Source organism: Heterodontus francisci, chromosome 9 (assembly GCF_036365525.1).
Source record: "Heterodontus francisci isolate sHetFra1 chromosome 9, sHetFra1.hap1, whole genome shotgun sequence".
Classification (NCBI taxonomy): domain Eukaryota; kingdom Metazoa; phylum Chordata; class Chondrichthyes; order Heterodontiformes; family Heterodontidae; genus Heterodontus; species Heterodontus francisci.
Window position 1 is genome coordinate 68,978,627 of NC_090379.1, and position 23,215 is coordinate 69,001,841.

Genomic DNA, 23,215 nt, shown 5'->3' on the forward strand with positions numbered 1-23,215 from the left:
TGCGGGACCTTGTCAAAGGCTTTACTAAAGTCCATATAGATAACATCCACTGCCCTTCCTTCATCAATCATCTTCGTCACTTCCTCAAAAAACTCAATCAAATTAGTAAGACACGACCTCCCCTTCACAAAACCATGCTGCCTCTTGCTAATAAGTTTGTTTGTTTCCAAATGGGAGTAAATCCTGTCCCGAATCATCCTCTCTAATAGTTTCCCTACCACTGATGTAAGGCTCACCGGCCTATAATTTCCTGGATTATCCTTGCCACCCTTCTTAAACAAAGGCACAACTTTGGCTATTCTCCAGTCCTCTGGGACCTCACCTGTAGCCAATGAGAATGCAAAGATTTCTGTCAAGGCCCCAGCAATTTCTTCCCTTGCCTCCCTCAGTATTCTAGGGTAGATCCCATCAGTCCCTGGGGACTTATCTACCTTAATGCTTTGCAAGACACCCAACACCTCCTCCTTTTTGATAATGAGATGACTGAGACTATCTGCACTCCCTTCCCTAGGCTCATCATCCACCAACTCCTTCTCTTTGGTGAATACTGATGCAAAGTACTCATTTCGCACCTCGCCCATTTCCTCTGGCTCCACACATAGATTCCCATCTCTGTCCTTGAGTGGGCCAACCCTTTCCCTGGTTACCCTCTTGCTCTTTATATATGTATAAAAAGCCTTGGGATCTTCCTTAATCCTGTTTGCCAATGACTTTTCATGACCCCTTTTAGCCCTCCTAACTCCTTGCTTAAGTTCCTTCCTACTGTCTTTATATTCCTCAAGTGCTTCATCTGTTCCGAGCCTTCCAGCCCTTACAAATGCTTCCTTTTTCTTTTTGACTCGGCTCACAATATTCCGTGTTATCCAAGCTTCCCGACATCGAAAGTATGCATTCTGTTTACTGCAATGGATTAGTAAATATACTTGCAAACGTACAATGGCTATTCTGAATTTTTCAGAGCATGAGGGCGTCACTTGAAATTAAACTCCTAAATGGTGCTTGATATTATACATCCAATCTTTACGCGGCTTAAACAAACGCTGAGAAAGGGGAACTTAAAGACTTCTGCAGCCATTACTTTTGTATTGAATCCGGCGTTGGCTAATCATTACCGAGTGTCAGGGACACACATGTCACCTGGTATCAAGTTACTGCAGTCTGCCAGATATTGAGCGAGCTTCGGGTTACACAAAAAACTGCGACTACACAAATATAAATAAACTAACACAAGGCATCTGCCGGCACTGTTCGAGATACGTATTAGGCAGAATATTCGGCACCTTCCAACCGTGTTATGTTGTTAGTTTTCATCCATTTAGTTATCAGATGCAATAATAATTAACAAGATATGCTGAAATAACGCATGACAACCTATATTGTGCTAATCCTCTCGACGTGAAACCTTGGAAAGGCATTATCCTTTCGCCGAGTTCAGCGCATTTGCTTCAAACAACGCGCTGCTCACAGTGAAAAATAAAACCTAGGAGCAATAATTACATAAACAAACAATTCCACCTGTATATCTCCCCTTTATCTTTTGCCAAACTACATGCAAGGTTAAATCTTCCACTTGGTCAAACACCTTTTCATTATACTGTAAAGCAATAAATGCAGTTGTGCACATCAGCCTTTTGAGGGTATTTGGTTTAGTAAATATAACAGATTTCTTTAGTCGGGGTTAATATAAATAAACGTGTCCTGTGTTTGACTCCATTGCGTCATTAGATAATTCCCCCGGTGCTGAAAGGACAGCGACGACGGAAAAGCCGCGCAATATTGTCACTGGCCTAACTCCCCGACTGATAAAAGTCATATCATTATCTCCAATCATTCGCGCGTGAGATTATTAATTCAGGTTGATTTGTTAACTCCGACACCTCTTTTTTTACCTTCTGGTTTCCAGGGGTACTGTATCTTAATCAGTAACGCGCGATAGTATTGATTTCAAATATTTACAAGGATCAGAATTCCTGTGTCCCAACGTTTTTCTTTTGTGTATGACATAGTGTACAGGTGCTTGCACTATAATAAAATCAATTTCTCCCTTTAAGGTTTTAAGCGATTCCAAGGCAACATCAGAATGGTAGCTGCTTTGCATAAACTAAGCAGCCAAGTGTATTGGTGATAAACACATTTTGATTAAATATGATGTATGTAATGATTCCATACACGGCTATGACACACAACTTCATTATGGGTACAAAAACATTTGCAAAATATATTTTCAGTATGGTCCAGCTAAACTCTTATGGAGATGTAATCTCTACCAAATGGGAGAAGCTTCTACGGGTATGATGGCGCGGTAGATTCCTGGTAGATTTTATGCGAAATGTCTAAAGATCCTGCACCACTTAGGCAAAAAAGCCAATGGCTCTCAGTACTAAAGTTGTGCGATCAATAAAATCATAATTCTACTATATCGCTTTATCGTTCCCCCTACCCCCGACCCCAGTAACATTTAAGCCTGTAATCTGATTTCGCCTGAATAGAAGTGTATTTTAAAGATTTCTTACTCCTATAAGGACAGGAGTGCTTAGACAGTTAATCCTGCTGTGTCTGGTGCTGGCTGGAGGCAAAAATGTGCAGCTGTATGGAAATAAACGCTGGTGGTTGGGCGGAGATGGCAGATTACTGAACACAGGCAGTGGAACAAACTGGCCCTTTCCCCAAACAAACACTCTCATTAATTACTCTAAATATTTATTCAAGCATGGAGATATACTCAGTTCCTTCAGACTCAACATTTACAATTTCAAAGTGTACCCGCTCGCCATCTCTACAATCCCGTTACCCTTGCTGACCAAACAACGACCATAAAATCCGCATAATCCGCTCCTTTCGGAAACGATAACATCAAAGAGAGGGATAGAGAGGCTGAATTATAGCGACACGCGTCCTAATGCTCGCAGCTACACACTTTCAACAACACCAGACAGTGCAGAACACATTGTCCTAGTATATACAATTATTTGGCTCATAACGTAAAAAGTTTTAGGTTGTAACACCCCCCGAAAATTCACATTCAATGAGCATGATGGGTTTGATTGACCGTGTCAGTCTGAAAGGTATGATTCAAATTTTTCTCACACAATAGTAAGTGAAATTCGAATACCAAGAACGCCGCTATTGTCTACACATTGAACCAGTGGTTTAATCTTAAAACAATCATGGTCGAAATAAATCCAGTTTTATTATTACATTGTTGAATTTCTACCCAAGCATTTCTATATTTTATGGACGGCAAATTCGCTATAAAATGAACATGGCTGAATGGATGTTTATTTGATAGGACTGCGTTCTACAGGCTTTACACTTTCGCGTGTTCAACCCCAAACACTGTTAGGTCGATCTGCACATTATACAATTTGTCGTCTCGTTACCCATTGCAGACACCTGTTGCGTGCTCATGTTTTTTAAAAACTCGCCAAGTTATAGATTGAACACTATGTCCCGCATCTGTAACAAAGAAACTGCAATGCAATTCAATCATGTATTTAAGAAAATCACACGCTTGCTTCAACAAAAATAAAACAAACTGTGTAGAATTACTCCAAATATAGTAAAGATTTAATATATACGGAATCGTTTGCTGCTAGGAAACACCTTATGAAATTGAATATATTTACATCATCTTTGATCAGTAGAAATATTATTTTACATGGTCTCTGCACGTCGAATAGTTTATTGCCATCATATATAACGCAATTATGCCAACAGTTAAGCCGAATCCAAAAACTGATTTCCGTTTTGGAATAATTCAAAGCATGCGCATTGATCGCAAGAGAAACCCAATAAATAACAAGGCATCAATTCTCAATGACAAAACAATTATTAGATCACTAACTCGTTTACTCTGACATGACATGAGGTTAGTATGTAGAAAGAGGGTTTTACCAGTGAAAAACGTCCTGGAGGAGGCATAGAAACTGTGTCATTCACATAGAACGAATCAGTTTCCAAATGGTTGAAAGATACATTGTACTTAGCCTGTAACTGGGTGTAAAACACAAAAGGACAGTCATGTTAGCACGGGGTATTTTAGGCAAAATTATTGTACAGCGCCAGAAAAAATATTTACATCAAATAAGCTGCCATTGAAAACATGCTGCAGAATTCTGGTGCGCATGAGGTACTCTGTAGCTTGGTAACTGTGATTTAGTGCATCTATAATTACTGTGGAAGCGGCAGCAAATTATGTCATTACTAAAAAGTTACACGTGTGAGGAAGAGTATGTGTGTTTGTGTGCGCGTGTGTAGAGAGGGAGATTTTCGTCTTGGTTTTTGCTTTCTTTACATACCATATATCTGATGATCGTCCTTGGTTACCAATTGTCACAACAGACCATGCCGCGTTCCTCCTCTTTGTCCCTTCTCGCCACCTCCCGCCCCATCCTTAGCGTCCCCGTTCACTGATTGGACTATCTCCACTCTGAACAAAACGCTTCTCCATCAATAAAAGCAAGGCCGTCATGTCGACAGTCAGTACTATAACTTCCCGACTGCTTAGAACACACATCCAATCCAGACACCCAGCAAAATACTGAAATCTGTAGATAGCCCCCTTTCAAAATACACGTTGATTCACCTTTGGAAAACCATCTAATACTGGTTTAAAGATGCCTAGAGGATTTTTAGTAAAAAGGAACAATAAATCGTCTCCAATTTCATATAGGATTCGGACTGAGGAAGAGTATCAGCTACTGGAAATTCATCCTGTGAGCGCGGATGTGCGGACAGTCGAATGTCCAGACAGTATTTCACAGGCAAATTCTCAGAGGAACAGCCCAGATCCGCTTCAAGATGGATCTACACAGGATAAAGTCTTGGACCCAGCCCAGAGATTCGGCGCGCTACCAGACGATGGTGCTTCAGGTGTATTCTGCACTAAAAGCACTTTTTCAGAGTATGACATTTCTAGCTGGGCTAATATTTCCTACACCCCCATCAAACCTACCGACAAAAAACGCGAAAACGCTTTTTTGGACAGATGTTTAAGTTCGTCTGGTTCTGTTGCGTCCTTCTCTGCGGCTGCCTCCTTGAAGCCGATAGAAAGTATCCTGGTGCATCCTTCATTTTCCCCAGCAGATATTAAGCGGGGCGGCGTTACTCACCTGTACTCACCTTTGCACGACAGCAAACGAGATGTCATAGATTCCAGGCACCGCAAACACAAAACCACGCCGAAGAAGCCCAAAGTAGTCAGAAAACTGAATTTCGAAGACGAGGTGACCACTTCTCCCGTTCTAGGTCTAAGAATTAAAGTGGATGCCAGGGACTGCAAGCCGTCACCGTCATCATCAAGCAAGCCTCTAGGTGAATTTATCTGCCAGTTGTGCAAGGAGAGATATTCAGACCCCCTCTCTCTAGCTCAGCACAAATGCTCCAGGATCGTCCGGGTCGAGTACCGCTGCCCCGAGTGCGATAAAGTCTTCAGCTGTCCAGCTAACCTGGCTTCGCACCGCAGGTGGCACAAACCTCGTCCCGGGGCGAACAGCGATGGTCCACACCCACGAAAGGAGAGGCAGAACTGCCCTGGAGACCCGGACCGAATAGACCCTGAAAGCAAGGAGAACTCCAAGACGCTGAGCTTTGGGGAACAGAGCAGCAGCAAGTCAATGGGCAGCCCTGACACCATGGACAGCTCCAAGGACTCGGGCTCGCCTTGTGCCGGCGCCGCACTGCTTCCTGCACCTCCTGGGAAGGATGAACGCTTCCAGTGCCGCTACTGCAACAAGAGATTCCGCCGACAGGCTTACCTGAGAAAACATCTGGCCGCCCACGAAGCCGCCCAGTCGACCGTCCACAACCGGTTGGAGTTGAGCCGAATCTCATTCCCCTGTCAGCTGTGCGATGTGTACCTGCCGTCTGCCGAGATCCGCAACAAACATCTGCTGTGGCATGCCGTGAACCGCGGGGAAACAGCACTGCTGAGCCCCGGCTGCGGGGAGAACTGCGCTGTTCCCAGATCCGAAGAGCATGCTGACGGCGGCGACCTGCAAGGCCAGGTCTACTCCTGCAAACACTGCCCATCGACCTTCTTCAGCTCGCCGGGACTCACCAGGCACATCAACAAGTACCACCCGTCAGAGAATAGGCAGGTCCTTCTCTTGCAGCTGCCCATCAGGCCGGGCTGTTAATGTTACTGGAGGCAGCTTTCTAATCACCATCAAATAGGGAATTCAAAAGAAACTTCTTTCCTCAAAGAGGAGTGAGAATGTGGAACTCGCTACCACAAGGAGTGACTGAGACGAATAATTGAGATGCTTTTAGGGAGAAGCTGGATAAGCATATGGAGTAAAAGGGAATAGAGGCTTATGCAGATATAGTTAGGATGGGAGGAGGCGTGAGTAGAGCATAAACGGCCAGTATGGACTGGTTGGACCGAATGGCCTGTTCCTGTGCTGTAATTCTATGTAATTCTTCCACCCTTTTCAAAAAGTAGTGAAACACTTTTAAAAGCAATTCTTGCTCACTGAAGAAATTATGATCTTAAGCAGGAACTTGCTCTTACAGCAGCCTAACTTTCTACTGTATTTGATGAAACTGTAAACGTGCTAGACCGTAGCTCATTTTTAAAGTGCGCTAGCTGTTCAGTAAGAGTTCGTCAGCACTACATCAACACTAGTTAAATATCGTTTTAGTCCCAATTTCCTTACAGCGTCTATTCTATGATTTACCAACTGGACCTAAATATCACCAAATCAATTAACATTTTATGCTCCTATTTTGTTAACGTTGTTTAGAGCGATGTGCTTATCATAGTGATTTTAACACCACCAATTGGTGAGAAAAAGCAGCGTAAGGAAATCGGTTTCAAATAACCATGCAATACAGTTTTGGTCTAGTCTCCATTAGGATTTGATTCAACATAATTGATCTCAATTATGTTATTTCATATTAAAGTAAATGTTTTAATACTACGACATTTTTTGACTTTACCGCTGCTCATTTTAGATTGCTGCCACTACACACGTCTAAACAGTTTAGATAAAGCCGCATAAACAAATCAGACTTTGTAATTTTCTTACCTGCTAACTACGGATTGATTTCGATAGGCGGTTTATAGGACTTTTTAACTATATGCATTGGCTCATCAAAGCAGGAGAGGATTTTGCGCCAGTATTACGATTCTTGGAACAATGGTAGGTGGGCACGTAAATGATATATTTTAACAGGAATTTTTTTTTTAATGGTCGAAGTGTCAGATACCAAAAAGATCAACTTATCCACTATCTTAGCTCCCTATTTACCATCCATCTTGAACATCATTTCCCCAATGGTCTTAATTTTTCTCCTTTACTCTGCAACTTTTCATTCCACTTGACCGTTCTCACCGATAATCCTCGAAATCTCATTTACCTGTTTTGACATCACATTTGTCTTTTCGTTAAGTAACTTTAGTCAGAACCTACTGGTACTCAGAAAATACCACAATCTAAATTTAATGATTGGAACATCCTAACCTCCACTGTGTCACCATAATCCTCTGAGCATCTGATCAGATATTTGCATATCATATGATGCCAGTATCTCCTTTTGGTGAGAACGATTTAATATAAACAATGACGTCATAAGTGCTCTGAAAACATATTACTGTTCCATTTAATTAGTATTTACAAATGTGGGGTTTGGTGCATAGATCATATTGTATTTGCACAGCATTACTTTCACATTCATATTTATATTAACTGCTATTCATGGGTTTGATAAATCATGTTTTTTCAGGATTTTTCTTCTTACTGGCATGAAAAAAATGTTTCTTCCAGAACTTTATTTTGCAGTTGAAGCAACAATTGGACTTAAACAAAATATTGATTTTTTTAAATTCATTCACGGCATGTGAGCGTTGCCCACCTGGAATTGCCCTTGAGAAGGTAGTGGTGAGCCCCCTTCTTGAATACATCTGAATGGCTTGCTCGGCCATTTCAAAAGGCAATTAAGAGTCAACCACATTGCTGTGGGTCTGGAGTCACTTATAGGGCATATTGGGTGAGGATGGCAGTTTTCCTTTCCTAAAGGACATTAGTGAACCAGATGGGTTTTTATGACAAAAGCAGTAGCTTACTAGCCTTTTATACCATATTAATTTAATTAACTGAATTTAATTTCCCCAACTACCACAGTCGGATTTGAACTCTAGGCTCTGGATTATTAGTCCCGGTTTCTAGATTGCTAGTTGTTTTGCAATTGCGCAAAACCAATTTTCTCCCAATCCCATTTATGTCGGGTTTCGGATCTCAGCTGAATGTGGAAATGCAGGGCGAGTCAACCAGTCTTGTTCTAGAAACAATATTTTTTTTTGCTGTTGTGAATCACCAGTAAAGGTTCGACAGCAAGTTCCTTACTTGCCCTCTCGTGGTGGGGAAAAGTAGTCTATAAAGCAGAGAAAAATACATTAATTACATATAAAACCGAATTTTCTGATTGGGAAAAGTCTACTTACTGACCAAATACTCTGTAGAATATAGGTAAACGATATTTCCTTTTGATGAATGCTCTCATTAACTGTTTTACTGAACATCCACACGGCAACTAAGAAGGCATGAACTGCAAAATTTTGAACGAGAGCACCTTAAAGTGTCTATTGAAATCTATTTCAAAATGCAAAATATTAATGTTAATACATCTTTATATTAATTATTTGCCTTGCATACCTTGTACTACATTATGTAAATAATTGCAATTTTGTTTTAGTGAAGTACTAAAATAGCTTTTCATGCGAGTGATATATTTCTACCACTAGATATTTTTCGTGTGCTATGTGATTCATACGTGAAAATAATTTCTACTCTACGTATTTTCTTACTCTGCTTGTCATTTTTGAGCTATTTTCATGAACAAAATTACTTGAAATTACTGAATGCACTGTTGTTGATACAGAAGGATGAGCAATCAATATAAATGATCTTTAGAGTCAGTTATTATGACTGCTTATACAGTCCATGTCAGCTCTCTTTAGAGCAATCCCTGCTCTATCCCCACAGCCCTGCAAGTTAATCTCCCTCATGTCCCATACAATTTCCTTTTGAAATCATTCATCATCTCTGCTTCCACCACCCTCATAGGCAGCAAGTTCCAAGGCATTACCAAGTGCTGCATAAAAAAATTTCTTCCTCACATCTCCCCTGCATCTCTTGCCCGAAACCTTAAATCTGTGTTCCCGAGTTCTTGTACCATCAGCTAATGGAACAACTTTTCTTTGCCTACCTTATCTAAACCTGTCATAATCTTGCACACCTTGATCAAATCTCCCTTCAAGATCCTTTGTTCCATGAAGAACAACCCCAGCTTTGCCAATCTAACCTTGTAACTAAAATTGCATATCCCTGGAACCCTTCTGGCAAATCCCCTCTCAAAGACCCTCACATACTTCCTAAATTTTGGTAACTAGAACTGGATGCAATACCCTAGTTGTGACCTAACCTGAGCTTTGTGAAGGTTCAGTGTAACGTCCCTGCTTTTGTACTCAATACATCTATTTATGAAGCCCAAGATCCCAAATTATTTGCTAACTACTCAATATGTCCTGCCAGCTTCAATGATCTACGCACATGAAACCCCCCCCCCCCCTCACGTCCCTCTCACCCTGCACATTGTCTATATTGCCTCTCCCTCTCCCTTCTGCCAATGTCCACCTCCTCTCACTTTTCTGTATTAAATTCCATCTGCCATTTGTCTATACATTCTGCTAGCCTATTTTATGTCCTATTGCAGTTGATTGGTATCATCCTCATTGTCTGCCCCACCTCCAAGTTTGGTATCATTTGCAAAGTTTGAAATTTTACTCTATTGCAATATCTAAATCATTTATATATAGCAAAAAAGCAGTGGTCCTAGCACTGAAATTTGGAGTGACACCACTACCATCCTCCAGTCTGAAAAACAACCACTGACCACAACTCACTTTTTCTGTCCTTAAGCCAATTTTTTACCCAGCTGACACTGACCCTTCTATTCCACAAGTTTCAATTTTGTTAACAAGCCTTTTATGTGGTACTTTGTCAAACATCCATTGTTTTCCCTTTATCAGCCTTCCTTTACTTTATCAAAAAATTCAATTAGGTTAGTTAAGCACTATCTGCTTTTTACAAATCCACGATGATGCTCCTTAATTAACTCAAACCTCTCCAAGTGCCCGTTGATGTTATTCCTTGATTATTATTTCTAAAACCTTACCCACTGCTGTAATACTAACTGGCCTGTAGTTACTAGGAATGTTCTTGCATCCTTTCTCGAACAAGGGTATCCCATTTGCCACTCCAATCCTCTGGCACCTCCTCCATATCTAGGGAAGATTGGAAGATTATGGCACATCCTTCTACAATCTCCACTCCCATTTCCTTTAGCAACCTGGGATGCAAGCCACCCGTACCAGGCAACTTATCCATTCTAAGCATAGCCAGCCTTTCCAGTACATCGTTCCTATCAATTTTCACTTCATCCATTACCCTCTACCATCTCAGCTTCTACCGGTATTTTGTCAGCATCATCTCCGTTAGTAAACACTAATGCAAAGTACTCACTAAATATTCTAACCTTGTCCTGTGTTTCTAAGCATATAATCACCCTCTTTGCCCCTAATAGGACCCACCTTGCATTTGGAATCGTGGCAGCTCCGTGCCATGGTACCCATATGTGTGGGTCACAAATTTTTCCGCCTGCCTATTTTAAAATGCAGCCCGCTCTCTCTGTGAATTTACATATAGTTAACTTTAGAACATCTGTGATAGTAAACAGAAGGGTAGGCCAGCTTAATATTGTAGAAAGAGAAACATGAGATGGCAGTACTTTATAAAGTCAAGCCAGTTAGTGCAGGGCTACTTCAATGAAGATACTGAAAAGAAAAAAGAAAACCAAAGTTTTTTTTTTACAGCTGGAAACTTTCTCATGGAGTCTAAAGGTAGAATCAGAGTTGCGTTAAACATATGCCTATTATCCTGAAGTACTAGAGCATTTTAAAATCATATTACACCAAAAAGGATCAACTAAAATATCTAATTATCTTCATACACAGGCTTGCATATTTCTTTAATTTTAGATGCAACTCCAACATTTTACTGGCTTCTAAATAAATTCACTCGCAATGCTGCCTAACCTCTTACGATCTTGAAGACATTCAAGAATAACTTGTCATTATAAATAGTAAACCTTTCAGTAATAATGCGATTCGCTGGGGGCATGGAGATTGACACTGGTGGGTTATGGGGACACGAGCTCTTGTGGGTGAGGACACAACTGATGCACTGTAAGCCAATGACAGATTTTGTTGGGATGTTGAGGTGACACATCTTGCACAAATGGCAGCCAGCCACTTTAGGCTTCTGCAGGGACCAGTGATTTTCTGCCCATGCCCTTTTTTGAGGTGGATTTCCCAGAAACCCCCCTAAATTTAAATTATGCTGAACCTGGGAAATTTGCCGAGTTTAGTAGTGCAAAAGCAGATTGAATGAAAAGTCTGCAATACAGAATTAACAGCAGCTATAGGAAAATCTAAGCTGTGTGGTCTAAAGTGTTTTCTGTGCTATTGTCTGAAATAGCAGAAACAAAGTCTAAAGTGTTACAAGTTTCTCAGATAACAGGATATCCTTACAAAACTGTAAAATTATTTATAACAGGAACGCATATAAATATACTTCCGACAGAACAAATTGTAGAATCTTACATGTACAAAAGACTGAGGAGCATAAGATTTTCAAATTGAATTTTTTGTGGGGAGGGGAAGGGTATAGAGCCAGGATTACTCTACAGCTGTTTCCAATGGCATGTGTAAAATATGCATTAATAAAATTGAGAAATTACTAAGTTTTGAAATGTGAATTGCAAGTTCTGGCATGGAGCATGATTCAGTTGTTACTTTTGCTGAAGTCCTCTGATTTGTTCCCCTCTGAGATTTAAGTCACTCTCAAAAATGCATAAGGGGTATTAAAAAGATCGAAGTTAATTCATTTGGAAATCAATTTTATTTCATTTCACTTGGGAAGTGCATTCTTAGGTTCAGAAAATGCTCAACACACCCAAACCCGCACATCTGAATTATACATGAATTGATCTAATCTCCCAGAAGTTATCAAGATGGAATATATTTATGAATACAATTGCTTCTAGAAATGAATAGCTTTGTACCCTACCAGCACTCTGGTGTACATGGGGATTCTGTGTTGGCAATTTAAAACAAAACCCAGCAAGCTCTAGGGAGAAGGGACAAAATGAGTAAATGTTCTCAGAAGGCAGGAGTAATCTTACAAAGAGACCAAATAAAATTCAGCCACTTTTACAGATTTCTGCTGTAGCATAAAATTGCAAAACATTGAGTGAAGTTTTTACAACATTGCCCAATGTACAATGGTGACAGAAAAGAAAATCTCTGTAGATTGAATAATAAATGATTTGGCCCATGATTATTTAAGAAAGCACAAGGAAAAGCAGTTAATGGGAAGACATATTACATATTGCCACTATAACACAAGTTGCCACTGATCTAGTGATAGAACATATTGAATGGCCACATTTAAAATATGCTAAAACAATGCATGAAAGCAAGCATCAGCAATACTTTTGGACACTACTGATTTTGATAATATTCTAATAATTTTTAAGATGTATGGAATAGAAGTGAACAAATAATTCAGTGAATTACAGTACTTGACATTTACTGGTTTCCCTTTGTGCTTTTACATTGCTCAACAGTTCAACAAAACTAAATTATAGCATTTTCTATTTTAATCCAACAAAGATTTCCACAAATAGACATGGTAAGAATAATTTTTATTGCAATATTAAACAGCGCATCTTCAGCCATTACAAATTTTATAGACAACTACATGAATGACAATACATAATATATATTTTACCATATGATATATTTACACATGCAGTTAGTACTGACATCATGCTACATACTGTTAGTAGTAACATTGCAATTCACCTACAAAATATTAATAATGCTTCCTTGTAGGAAAATACATCTGAATAGCTGGAATGTGCATTATGCTGCACCTCAGCAATTTAAAGTTGACTCAATTAAAGTTCAACTGGTTATACAGTCACTTTTAAATGATCCCTTTTCCCCATAATGAATAGATCACAGAAAATTGAAAACATATCGAGTGCAAGCCCTGTAAGAGTGCATATCTAAATACATCCAGAATTATCATTTCAACAATAACTTTCACCTTGGCTCTTATCAGATTTCACTTACAGTATTTTTTCTAGTTTCTTGCTTGGAAGCCATGCAGAAGTAAATAGTGTAACTCAGCTGCATTTTCAGTGTTTTAAGTTTGTTTATTATATATATATTTATATATATGATATGTCAGTTTCAAATAAAAAACAAGTCCATATATTTCATCTTGAATATTTTTTCCTCAAGCTAAGTTTTGTAGCTGAAATGCGAAGAGACCATTTACATTCCTTGGAAAATTCATACCTTATAATTTAAAATGAAAATATTCTGTACATGTTTTGTGCCATAAGATTGATTTGGTGAATATATTTTGAAACATAACTTTACACCTACATACAAACTGAAAACTTACTATACATTCCTGAATTGTGCACAAATAATCTGAAATGTTTCTACTGAAAAACAAAACTATGTACAAAGTACACAATGTACAGCAAAGCAAGACTGCTATCAATTTCCTAGTGATGATACCCAATAACTAATGGGTCATTCAGCTTAACTAGCCAAATACAATTGGACAAGAAAATGCTTTTCCTAACAGTAAATATGATTAAAAGTGCAGTAAACATACAGATAAGTAATCAAGTGGGTGCAGAACAGTTGCGCTGTACAATCAAGCATAGATTGCTAAAATATATATTTTGATGAGCTAAAAATAGAACTCCAGTGTTCTTAAAAAAATAGTTTACAAGGAACAGGTTTTAACTGCAAATGGAGTGGGAAACACAGTTACTAAATTAGCAAGAGGCAAAGCATTTGGCTTAAGCAGCAAAGTAATAATTAAAAAAAAACTGAACATTGACTATGGCTAGGAGTGTAAATTTTTGTCATGATGTGGTCATTAGGACTTATTAGCTGAACCAGAAGAACGCCGCAATTTCATTGACATACGACTCTTGCTAGCACGAGGTGACATTGGAGAGGCTAAGTCGATCCCGTCCGCCCCCGGTGCTGCAGGACTTTCGGCCTGCTGATTCTCTGGGCATGAGCCTGCAAGACAGTGGAAGGGAAATATTATTTATATACAAGATACCACTGTGGCAAACTTTTTAACTCTCCTGCGATTTATATTAAATATTTTCAGAATTTTACGAGAATTTTTGTAGTGCAAAAAGTACAGCAAATGTTTGGAAAATTATATTAATTAGCACACTTATACTTATAAAATTCCATTATGAAAGGAACAAGGTGATGCATGCTCGAAAGAAAAGTAGTAAGCACACATTATGTTATGTGAGCAATCAAACAGCTTTCAGCCCACACCCAGAAAAGTGCAAGTGCAAGAGCAAGAAATTCATTCCATGTTAGAAAGTGACTATGCAGTGTCAAGTGAACCAGTCCTGGTTTAGTGAAAACATAAAAGAAGAAATGGGGTTTCGTCTGCAGGGCTCCGTCCAACAGCAGAATTTATTAATGAATAAAAATCAAACAGTTTGGGAACTACATCCTTGAGATTAAACTGGAAAGACTTTTTCCCATTCTGGGTAGAAATGGAACTATAGAAGAATAAAAAGTAAAACAAAACAATGTAGAAAATAGCATACCAAAAATGCCAACATAAAATTAACAAAAATATAAACTGAGCACTCAATAAACTAGAAGAACTACCGGTCTAGCACATTGACACTGAACTGTACACTTACCACAACAAATTTACAACTTATCTGAAGCAATATGAAAGCTTGACTAAATCTGCAACACAACTAATGGCAATTAAGCTTAATTAAACTAAGTAGTCAAATTAATTTGGACTGATGAGATTCAGTTTAAAAAATGTATTAACATAGTTGTTGACTACACTTTATTTGGAGGTATATTCAATTTAAGTTATGCAACATTCAGTGCATGACTCAGAATACATCTGCAATAGATTTCAATTTAAAAAAGTGAATATCTTAGCTATGCATTTTAATTGCTATCCATTTTAAACACGCAAAATATAATTTTGATTTCAAAACATCTTAGCAAGGAGAATATTTAAGGTCCTCTGCAGTCCAAATTAAAGCATTATTTGGACTGGAAATGTAATCTAAAGGAACATTCAAAATTATAGAAATATATCGATTGGTTCCCTTTTTACAGAAGTAACATAAATAAAATATTGCTACCAGTTACTGCAAGTATATTTAGGAACTAGAAATGACAGGCTGAAGGAAGTTTTTTTTTAAATTTTGCACAGCATACCATTCATAGCTAGCGTGAAAGACCTTCCGTTTCAAGCCTTTGCCCTTTACCTTGATGAGGCCAATGTTTTCTAGTGGAGGTTTGGGAAGAAGAAGAAATATCACAGCATTTCTTTCTTTAAAATGAAGAAAATGAAGCAAAAAAAGTGAATCGGACAGAAGAGAAGAAAAAGGGAAAAAAGAGAACAGGCGTGAGAAATGACACAAATACTAAAGTTGAAGGGTATTAATAATTAAAATGCAGAACAGAGATAATGAGCAGAAATCCTGATGCCACCCCTCACTGGCTTGTACACCTTCTAAATAGAAGTTACAGCTGACAATTAAATATAGTGGATAAAGAAAGATATTTTGGGAACCATTCTTATCTTGAATATTAAATACTCTTAAAAAAGAGGTATTTGGTAGAAATGCGCTGTTAGACTGCAAAATCAAAGCAAAGAATATCTATGAAAGATTTAGAATACTAAATGTTATGGTTGCAGCAAGCACTGGCAGATAACACACAGAAGATCCATTAAAACACTATATCCAAACTGAAGGACTGTACATTCAATGTCATCTATTAAAGGGAAATATTGGAGCAAACACCTACATGTAAAGCATTTACTGCTGCACCAATTATTTTCTTACTTATTACTATACAGCTAATACTTGCAAGTAGAGACGAAGACAAAATGATTCATTTAGATAGATTCCTCATTATTCAAATTACATTTTCATACAATGGGGTCATACAATGGGGCCATACAACAGCATTTAACATATGAACAGGGCAATTGCTATAAATCCCAATCCATTTAAATCAATTGAAGCTGGAATTATGATGCTCCAGATCAGAGAGACCAACATGATCACTTTAGCTCTACAAGGTCGACGAGGGATAACAGAGACCAGTGTGTGCGCTTTGATTAAGTAAGAATTAACAACTGTTCAACAGGTGTGGTACTGCTTCTTGGGAGATATATGAAATGGAAATGATGTAACTAGATGAATACCACAATGCACAAGAAAAAAAAGTCACATGAGATCAAGGTGCTGAAATCTGACACATGGAGGATATCTTTTGATGAAGAACAAAGAACGCTAAACTTACAAAAAATATATTTGTCTTCATTATTAACCTCAATATATTAAAACAAAACTTTACTTGGAAGAGGACCAATTTATTTAGGATCCAAGGGAATTAGTTAACATTGAAACTCTGCAAAACTTTGCAGCCAAATCCAAAAAAGTTGTTGGTGAAAAGTCTGACAACTAACCCAAGTTTGGCCTTAGGTAGGCCAAACATGCTTGAAAAAGCTGTTAAACCAGCAACTACTCTGTGGAGATGTTGCTACTCACCACAGATGCAGTTTTTACTATTTTTTGAATATAGTACATCTCCAAATAATAATAGGGCAGTCAATATATCTATATGGGGAAAGTGTCCCATTAAATTTCAACAGATCTCTAGCTCCTTTCCTGCCCCCACCTCCAAAAATCAGTTGTAGGGCATTGTTCAGAATACATTCTCTGTTCTAAAGTAAAGCTAAAGTAAGCATTGGTTCCTTAGAGGATGAGACTGGGGAATTAATAATGGGAAACAAGGAAATTGCAGAGAATTTGAATAAGTATTTTGTATCTGTCACAGAAGACACAAAAAGCATCCCAAGAATAGCAGAAAATCAAGAGGCAAAAGGGAGGAACTTAAAACAATCACTAGAGAAAAAGTACTGGGAAAACTAATAAGACTAAAGGCTGAAAAGTCCCCTGGACTGATGGCCTGCATCCTAGGGTCTTAAAAGAAGTGGCTGCAGAGATAGTGGATGGATTGGTTGTAATCTTCCAAAACTCCCTAGCTTCTGGAAAGGTCCCAGCAGAATGGAAAACTGCAAATGGAACATTTATATTCAAGAAAAAGGGGGGAGGGGGTGGTGACAGAAAGCAGAAAACTATAGGCAAATCTTTCATTGGGAAAAATGCTAGAATCCATTATTAAAGTAGTCGCAGCAGGACATTTAGAAAATCATAATGCAATCAGGCAGAGTCAACATGGAAATGGTGTTTGACAAATTTATTAGAGTTCTTTGAGGATGTAATAAGCAGGGTGGATGCAGGGGAACCAGTAGATGTAGTGTATTTAGATTTCCAAAAAGTTTTCGATAAGGTGCCACATAAAAGATTCCTACACAAGATAAGAGCTCCTGGTGTTGGGGGTAATATATTAGCATGGATAGAAGATTGGCTAACTAACAGGAAAGAGAGTTGGGTTAAATGGGGCATTTTCAGGTTGGTAAACTATAACGAGTGGAGTGCCATAGGGATCAGTGCTGGGGCCTCAACTATTTACAATCTATATTAGTGACTTGGATGAAGGGACTGAGTGTATTGTAGCCAAATTGGCAGATGATACAAAGGCAGGTAGGAAAGCAAGTTGTGAGGAGGGCACAAAAGTGTCTGCAAAGATATACAGATAGGTTGAGTGAGTTGGCAAAAATTTGGCAGATGGAATATAATGTGGGAAAATGTGAGGTTGTCCACTTTGGCAGGATGAATAGAAAAGCAGATTATTATTTACATGGTGAGAGACTGCAGAATGCTGCAGTACAGAGGGATCTGGATGTCCTTGTACATGAATCTCAAAATGTTAGAATACAGGTACAGTAGGCAATTAGGAAGACAAATGGAAAGTTGGCATTTATTGCAAGGCAGCTGGAGTATAAAAGTAGGGAAGTCTTGTTACAACTGTATAGGGCATTGGTGAGACCGCACATAAAGTATTGCATGCAGTTTTGGTCTCCTTTCTTAAGGAGGGATGAACTTGCATTGGAAGCAGTTCAGAGAAGGTTCACTGGGCTGATTCCTGGGTCGAAGGGGCTGTCTTATGAGGAAAGGTTGAGCATATACTCATTGGACTTTAGGAGAATGAGAGGTGATCTTATTGAAACATAAAATTCTGAGGGGGCTTGACAGGGTAGATGTTGAGAGAATGTTTCCCCTTGTGGGGGAATCTATAACTAGGAGGCACAGTTTCAAAATAAGGGGTCTCTCTTTGAAGGTGGAGATGAGGAGGAATTTCTTCTTTGAGGGTCATTAATCTTTGGAATTCTCTTCCCCAGAAAGCAATGGAAGCTGGATCTTTGAATATATTCAAGGACGAGTTAGACAGATTTTTGATCTACAAGGGAGTGAAGGTCATGGGGACAGGCAGGAAAATGAAGGTTAAGGCCACAATCAGATCAGCCATGATCTTATTGAATAGCGGAGCAGGCTCAAGGGGCCAAATGACCTACTCCTGCTCCTATTTCTTATGTTCTTAAAAGACAGCATTCAAGCACATTTTAAATTATAAAAGTTTCATAATAGGATAGAGAATAAAGTAATAATCAGGAATGGAGAAAAGAAAATGCCTTAATGTCTCTCAGAAAAGTCTCCCAAGCACATCACACAATTTGAGTGCAGCGAATCCCAGGTAGGCAAATTTGGTACCCATTTTGCCTACTGTAAGATCCTTTAACAGCAAATTAGATGAAGGACCTTTTTTTTTTAAGGTGGTGTTGATTGAAGGAGGCGCAGTGGTTAGCACCGCAGCCTCACAGCTCCAGCGACCCAGGTTCAATTCTGGGTACTGCCTGTGTGGAGTTTGCAAGTTCTCCCTGTGTCTGCGTGGGTTTCCTCCGCGTTCTCTGGTTTCCTCCCACAGCCAAAAAGACTTGCAAGTTGATAGGTAAATTGGCCATTATAAAAATTGCCCCTAGTATAGGTAGGTGGTAGGGGAATATAGGAACAGATGAGGATGTGGTAGGAATATGGGATTAGTATAAATGGGTGGTTAATGGTCGGCACAGACTCGGTGGGCCGAAGGGCCTGTTTCAGTGCTGTATCTCTAAATCTAAAAAAAAATTAGGAAAATTCTATCCTCTTGTTCAGATAGATCTTTAACAGCCACCTAAGCTATCAAACTATTGTATACTCCTGTATTTAATGAAGAATGAACAATGTGATGTGTTGAAGGTTCAAGTTCCTACGAATGCAGGTAGCAATTATAATTTGAACATTTTCAATGCTGAAATTGCTGCCTCAACTGGGTCAAACTTGGCAATTGCAAAGATGATAATTCTGTTTTACCTTCATTGTCTTTCTTCAAGCACACAGAATCTTAAAGAACAACTTGCACTTGTATATATAGCATGGCTAGTACTGTGACAGTTGAGGGGGATCTGCCAGAAATATTTAGATTGACTAATTTTATGACTGGAGGAAGTTCTAGTCTTTAAGGCCCCCAATGAATTCTTTATGAATACATGCTGTCTGAATGCTTATCTGACAGAAATCTTGGATAAGCAAGAACTTTATTTATCTTAGCATTGGAAAGACCAAACTCAAATATCCCATAAAAATTTTACACCCTAGCTTAATTCTATTGCTGGCCACTCAGTCAGGCGAAGTCCAAAATGTGCAACCTTAATGCCCTGCTTCACTCTGACCTGAGCTTCAAACCCACATATCTTAGTCACAGTCCTTTTTCTCCTTCACATCATCACTCAGCTCCACTAGATCACCGACACTGCAGCTGAGACCCTCCTCCATGCCTTTGTCACTTCTTGGCTCCACTACTCTTTCACAGAGTATAAATAACAATCAGTCCAAAACACCATTGCCCATATCCTATTCCACTCTAAAGGCAGAATCTCAACATAACACACCATCATGCATGCAACTGGGGGAAAGGAAGGGGGCAGGGCGTGAAGCAGGTTGGGAATTATTTAAAAATGAAGTGGGCTTTGTTGTATTTTAACACAGCCACGGCATTAGCATGCTGCTTCAGGGCTTCCTGACCAATCTGAGAGAGAGGTCGGGATGACACACTGCATCTTTCAAAGACAGGATTTCCAGTTGAAGGGATTCCAACACGGGTCAGAATGGCTGAATTGAACATTGATTCTTGAGGTTTCAGCAACCACAGGAATGGAAAGACCCCCCACTCCCCTCTGACTCTTATCTGGAGGTCCTATCATGGGATCTGAGGCACTGAAGTGAGGTGGTGTTTCCAAAGGATGGGAGGAAGAGGCCAGTCTTTCAAAACACAAGCAGGTGTGGATAGAAGTAGCTAAGGAAATGAGCAGCAGCAGTGTGGCATAATGCTTTTAAGGTACCAAGCCCCCACACTGACTTTTCCAGCATTTGTCTGCACTACTCTTCAGACCAACACACCTTGCAACTCCACTCATTTCTCTCTCAAGGCGTCTCCTCATATCCCATCTGAACCGTATTCACTGACATCCACCCTCATCTTTGTGCCGTCTCACACCCATGCCTCACAGTCACCCTTCACTAATGCCGTCCGTCCCTCCTCTCCACATAATTCATTTCTCACACACACAATTCTCTGCTTTCTCTCCTTGCAGGAGAGCGCAGAACTCCAGGGAGAGGCAGAGAACTCGGGCAGGGCCTTCTAGTGATAGTCACCTCGATGGCCACTGTCAATGCATGCTCATCTGGTCCACTGAGAAGGCAGTCTTGTTCCATGTGGGTGCAGGTATCAGCAATGACTTGCTGTGAAAGTCTGAGCCTCCTGAGGCACTCGTAACCACGTTGAGTGCACTGATCCTCTGTCTGGAGACCCTCTGCTGGGGTCTCCCCGCCTTCAAGCTGGATCTGTGTTCATCCCCTCTGTCCTATAGAGTGGCATGTAGCTGAGGAGAAAGCTGGTGTTGCTCCTCTTATTCCTTATCAGAGTACAAAGTACAGCTGCAGAAGCTGCTTCCATGCTGTACTGAACCCTGACAGCAGGGAAGTGCAGCTAAAGCAGTGAAAGCACACGGAGAAGTGGTGCTATGAGCTCCAGCCTCTGACCTGTAGGGTTGTAGTTATTCAATTTCATTCTTTGAAGGCTTCCCAGCCTGGCAGTTCCACTGAACAAGTACTCCCCACTGCGCTGTCATCTGGTTGACCCTGGCAATTCCACACAGCTCCAGACACTGGCTGTTAAAGCCAGAATGTTGGGTTAAATCCTGAGTTAAGTGGGGATTTAAATATTTTAATTACTTACTGGACAGCTCTACTGGGGTTCTCCACTCTCCTACAAACCTGGATTAAACCTGGAAGTGAACAAGATCATATGCATCTGATCCGATGCCACTTTTCGGGGCCTTAACTCCCAGCCCGCACTTGAACATGCCCACCCCTTGCCCAAGCCTAATTTTCCCATCACCTCTGTCTCTGCCAACTTCCAATGGCATGCTATCCTTAATGCATCAAATATGACTCTAAAATCACTATCCTTGCCTACAATTCCCATTTAGCCATGTTGCTTCCTACCTCTTCAGCTCTTCTAGCCCTACATGTGTGTGCTGGCTCATCTTACTCTGGCTTCATTTTTATCTTCATCCTTTTGTCACAGAACTTGCAGCTGTCTGGACCTCACACACTGGGATCCTTCCTAAAGCCTACCACTTGGCTCATCTTTCCTCCTTTAAAAGCCTCTTCCAAACATAGTTCATTGAACCTGTCTTCAGCCATCTCCCTTAGCTCTTCTCCCTTCACTGCTCATTAATTGCTTTTGCTCAATGAAGTACTTTGGTACTTCTGAATATGTTAAAGATGCCATATAATTACAAGTTGTCATAGTGTTGTAGGGATCACTCCTGATCCCTAACTCCAATTTTTTCACCATAATAGTATCCATACAGAAACTTCTGAAGGGAGGAGTTTTACTGTGCTGTTAACTTTGAAACCTTCAAAAGGAAACAAACAACTTGTACTTATATAGTACCTTTAACATTGTATAATGAGCCAAGGCACTTCATTGCGGCATAACCAAACGGAATTTGACACCATTCTACATAGAGATGTTAGGGCAGATGACCAAAAACTTGATCAAAGAGGTCGGTTTTAAGTGGTGTCTTAAAGGAGGAAAGAGAGGTAGAGGCAGAGACATTTAGGGAAGAAATTCCAGAGCTTCGTGTCTTGGAAGCTCCCCCAGCTGCCAATGGTAAGAGTGATTACTAGCCGAAATTCTTAAAAGGTCAGAATTGAAGGGGTGCAGGCCTGGAGGAGATTGCAGAGATTGGGAGGGGCAAGGCCATGGAGGGATTTAAAACACAATGAGAATTTTAAAATTGAGGCATTGCTTAATCGGGAGCCAATATGGGTCAGTAAACACAGGGATGATGGATGAACCAGAATTTTACTATGCGGTTTGAGTTAGGACACAGACAGCAGAGCTTTGGATGATCTGAAGTTTACGGAGGGTAGAACTGGAGAGGCTGGCCAAGAGTGTGTTGAATAGCCAAGTCCAGAGGTAACAAAGCATTGATGAGGGTTTCCGCAGATCAGCTGAGGCAGGGGTGGAGTCATATGATGTTATGGAGGTGGAAATAGGTACCACTGAGAACTTTTCCAGATGAATCAGGCAAATCTGTTGTCAATAACACGACAAGAGAACTGCAGACATCTTGCAGAATAAGCTATAGAATTAGGTGAGAGAGAAATCTAGCCATGCATTTAGATATAAGAGACAATATTTTGGGGCGCTTTTCCATACACGCACATAATATCCTACTTGTAATTGGAATTTTCAAAATGCTATCTCACAACTGGGATCTTTCTTCAATAATTGGCAGCAATATTACGCGCAGTACAATAAAAAAAGTTTTATTTCGACATGGATTTAGACTTCTTTTTGTATCCCCTGACATGCATGTAACATACTAGTACCTATTCCATGCTTGTGTTGAGCAAAACAGACCACTGAAACAACAATTTCTTGGACCTGTAGCTACAGCAAACAAGAGTTTTGCTTATGATCTAGAAATGCTACAGTCTACAACAAATGTGAAAATCAGTGACCAGGTATATAATTCAT

General features: G+C 39.8%; 2 protein-coding genes across 7 annotated transcripts in view; one reads left to right on the forward strand and one right to left on the reverse strand.

The window, feature by feature from the left end:
• Positions 1–4,616: 4,616 nt before the first annotated feature.
• Positions 4,617–6,137, forward strand: LOC137373332 (insulinoma-associated protein 1a). Its single transcript, XM_068038156.1, has one exon. It carries the CDS (start codon positions 4,617–4,619, stop codon positions 6,135–6,137), a length of 1,521 nt encoding a protein of 506 aa, XP_067894257.1.
• Positions 6,138–12,645: 6,508 nt separating this feature from the next.
• Positions 12,646–23,215, reverse strand: part of ralgapa1 (Ral GTPase activating protein catalytic subunit alpha 1) — a 382,583-nt gene continuing 372,013 nt past the window's right edge. For 2 of the 6 annotated variants that reach the window (XM_068039283.1, XM_068039278.1), the window contains one exon: positions 12,654–14,173. In XM_068039283.1, the coding sequence (XP_067895384.1) occupies positions 14,025–14,173 (149 nt within the window). In that variant the 3' untranslated portion in view covers positions 12,654–14,024. Of the gene's footprint in view, positions 14,174–23,215 lie in introns of all 6 variants that reach the window. The other 4 variants (XM_068039277.1, XM_068039282.1, XM_068039279.1 and 1 more) reach the window with 4 other exon arrangements.

What these genes read in the sequence shown, in the direction of transcription:
- LOC137373332 (XM_068038156.1), top strand. Translation starts at nt 4,617, where the DNA reads ATGCCTAGAGGATTTTTAGTAAAAAGGAACAATAAATCGTCTCCAATT.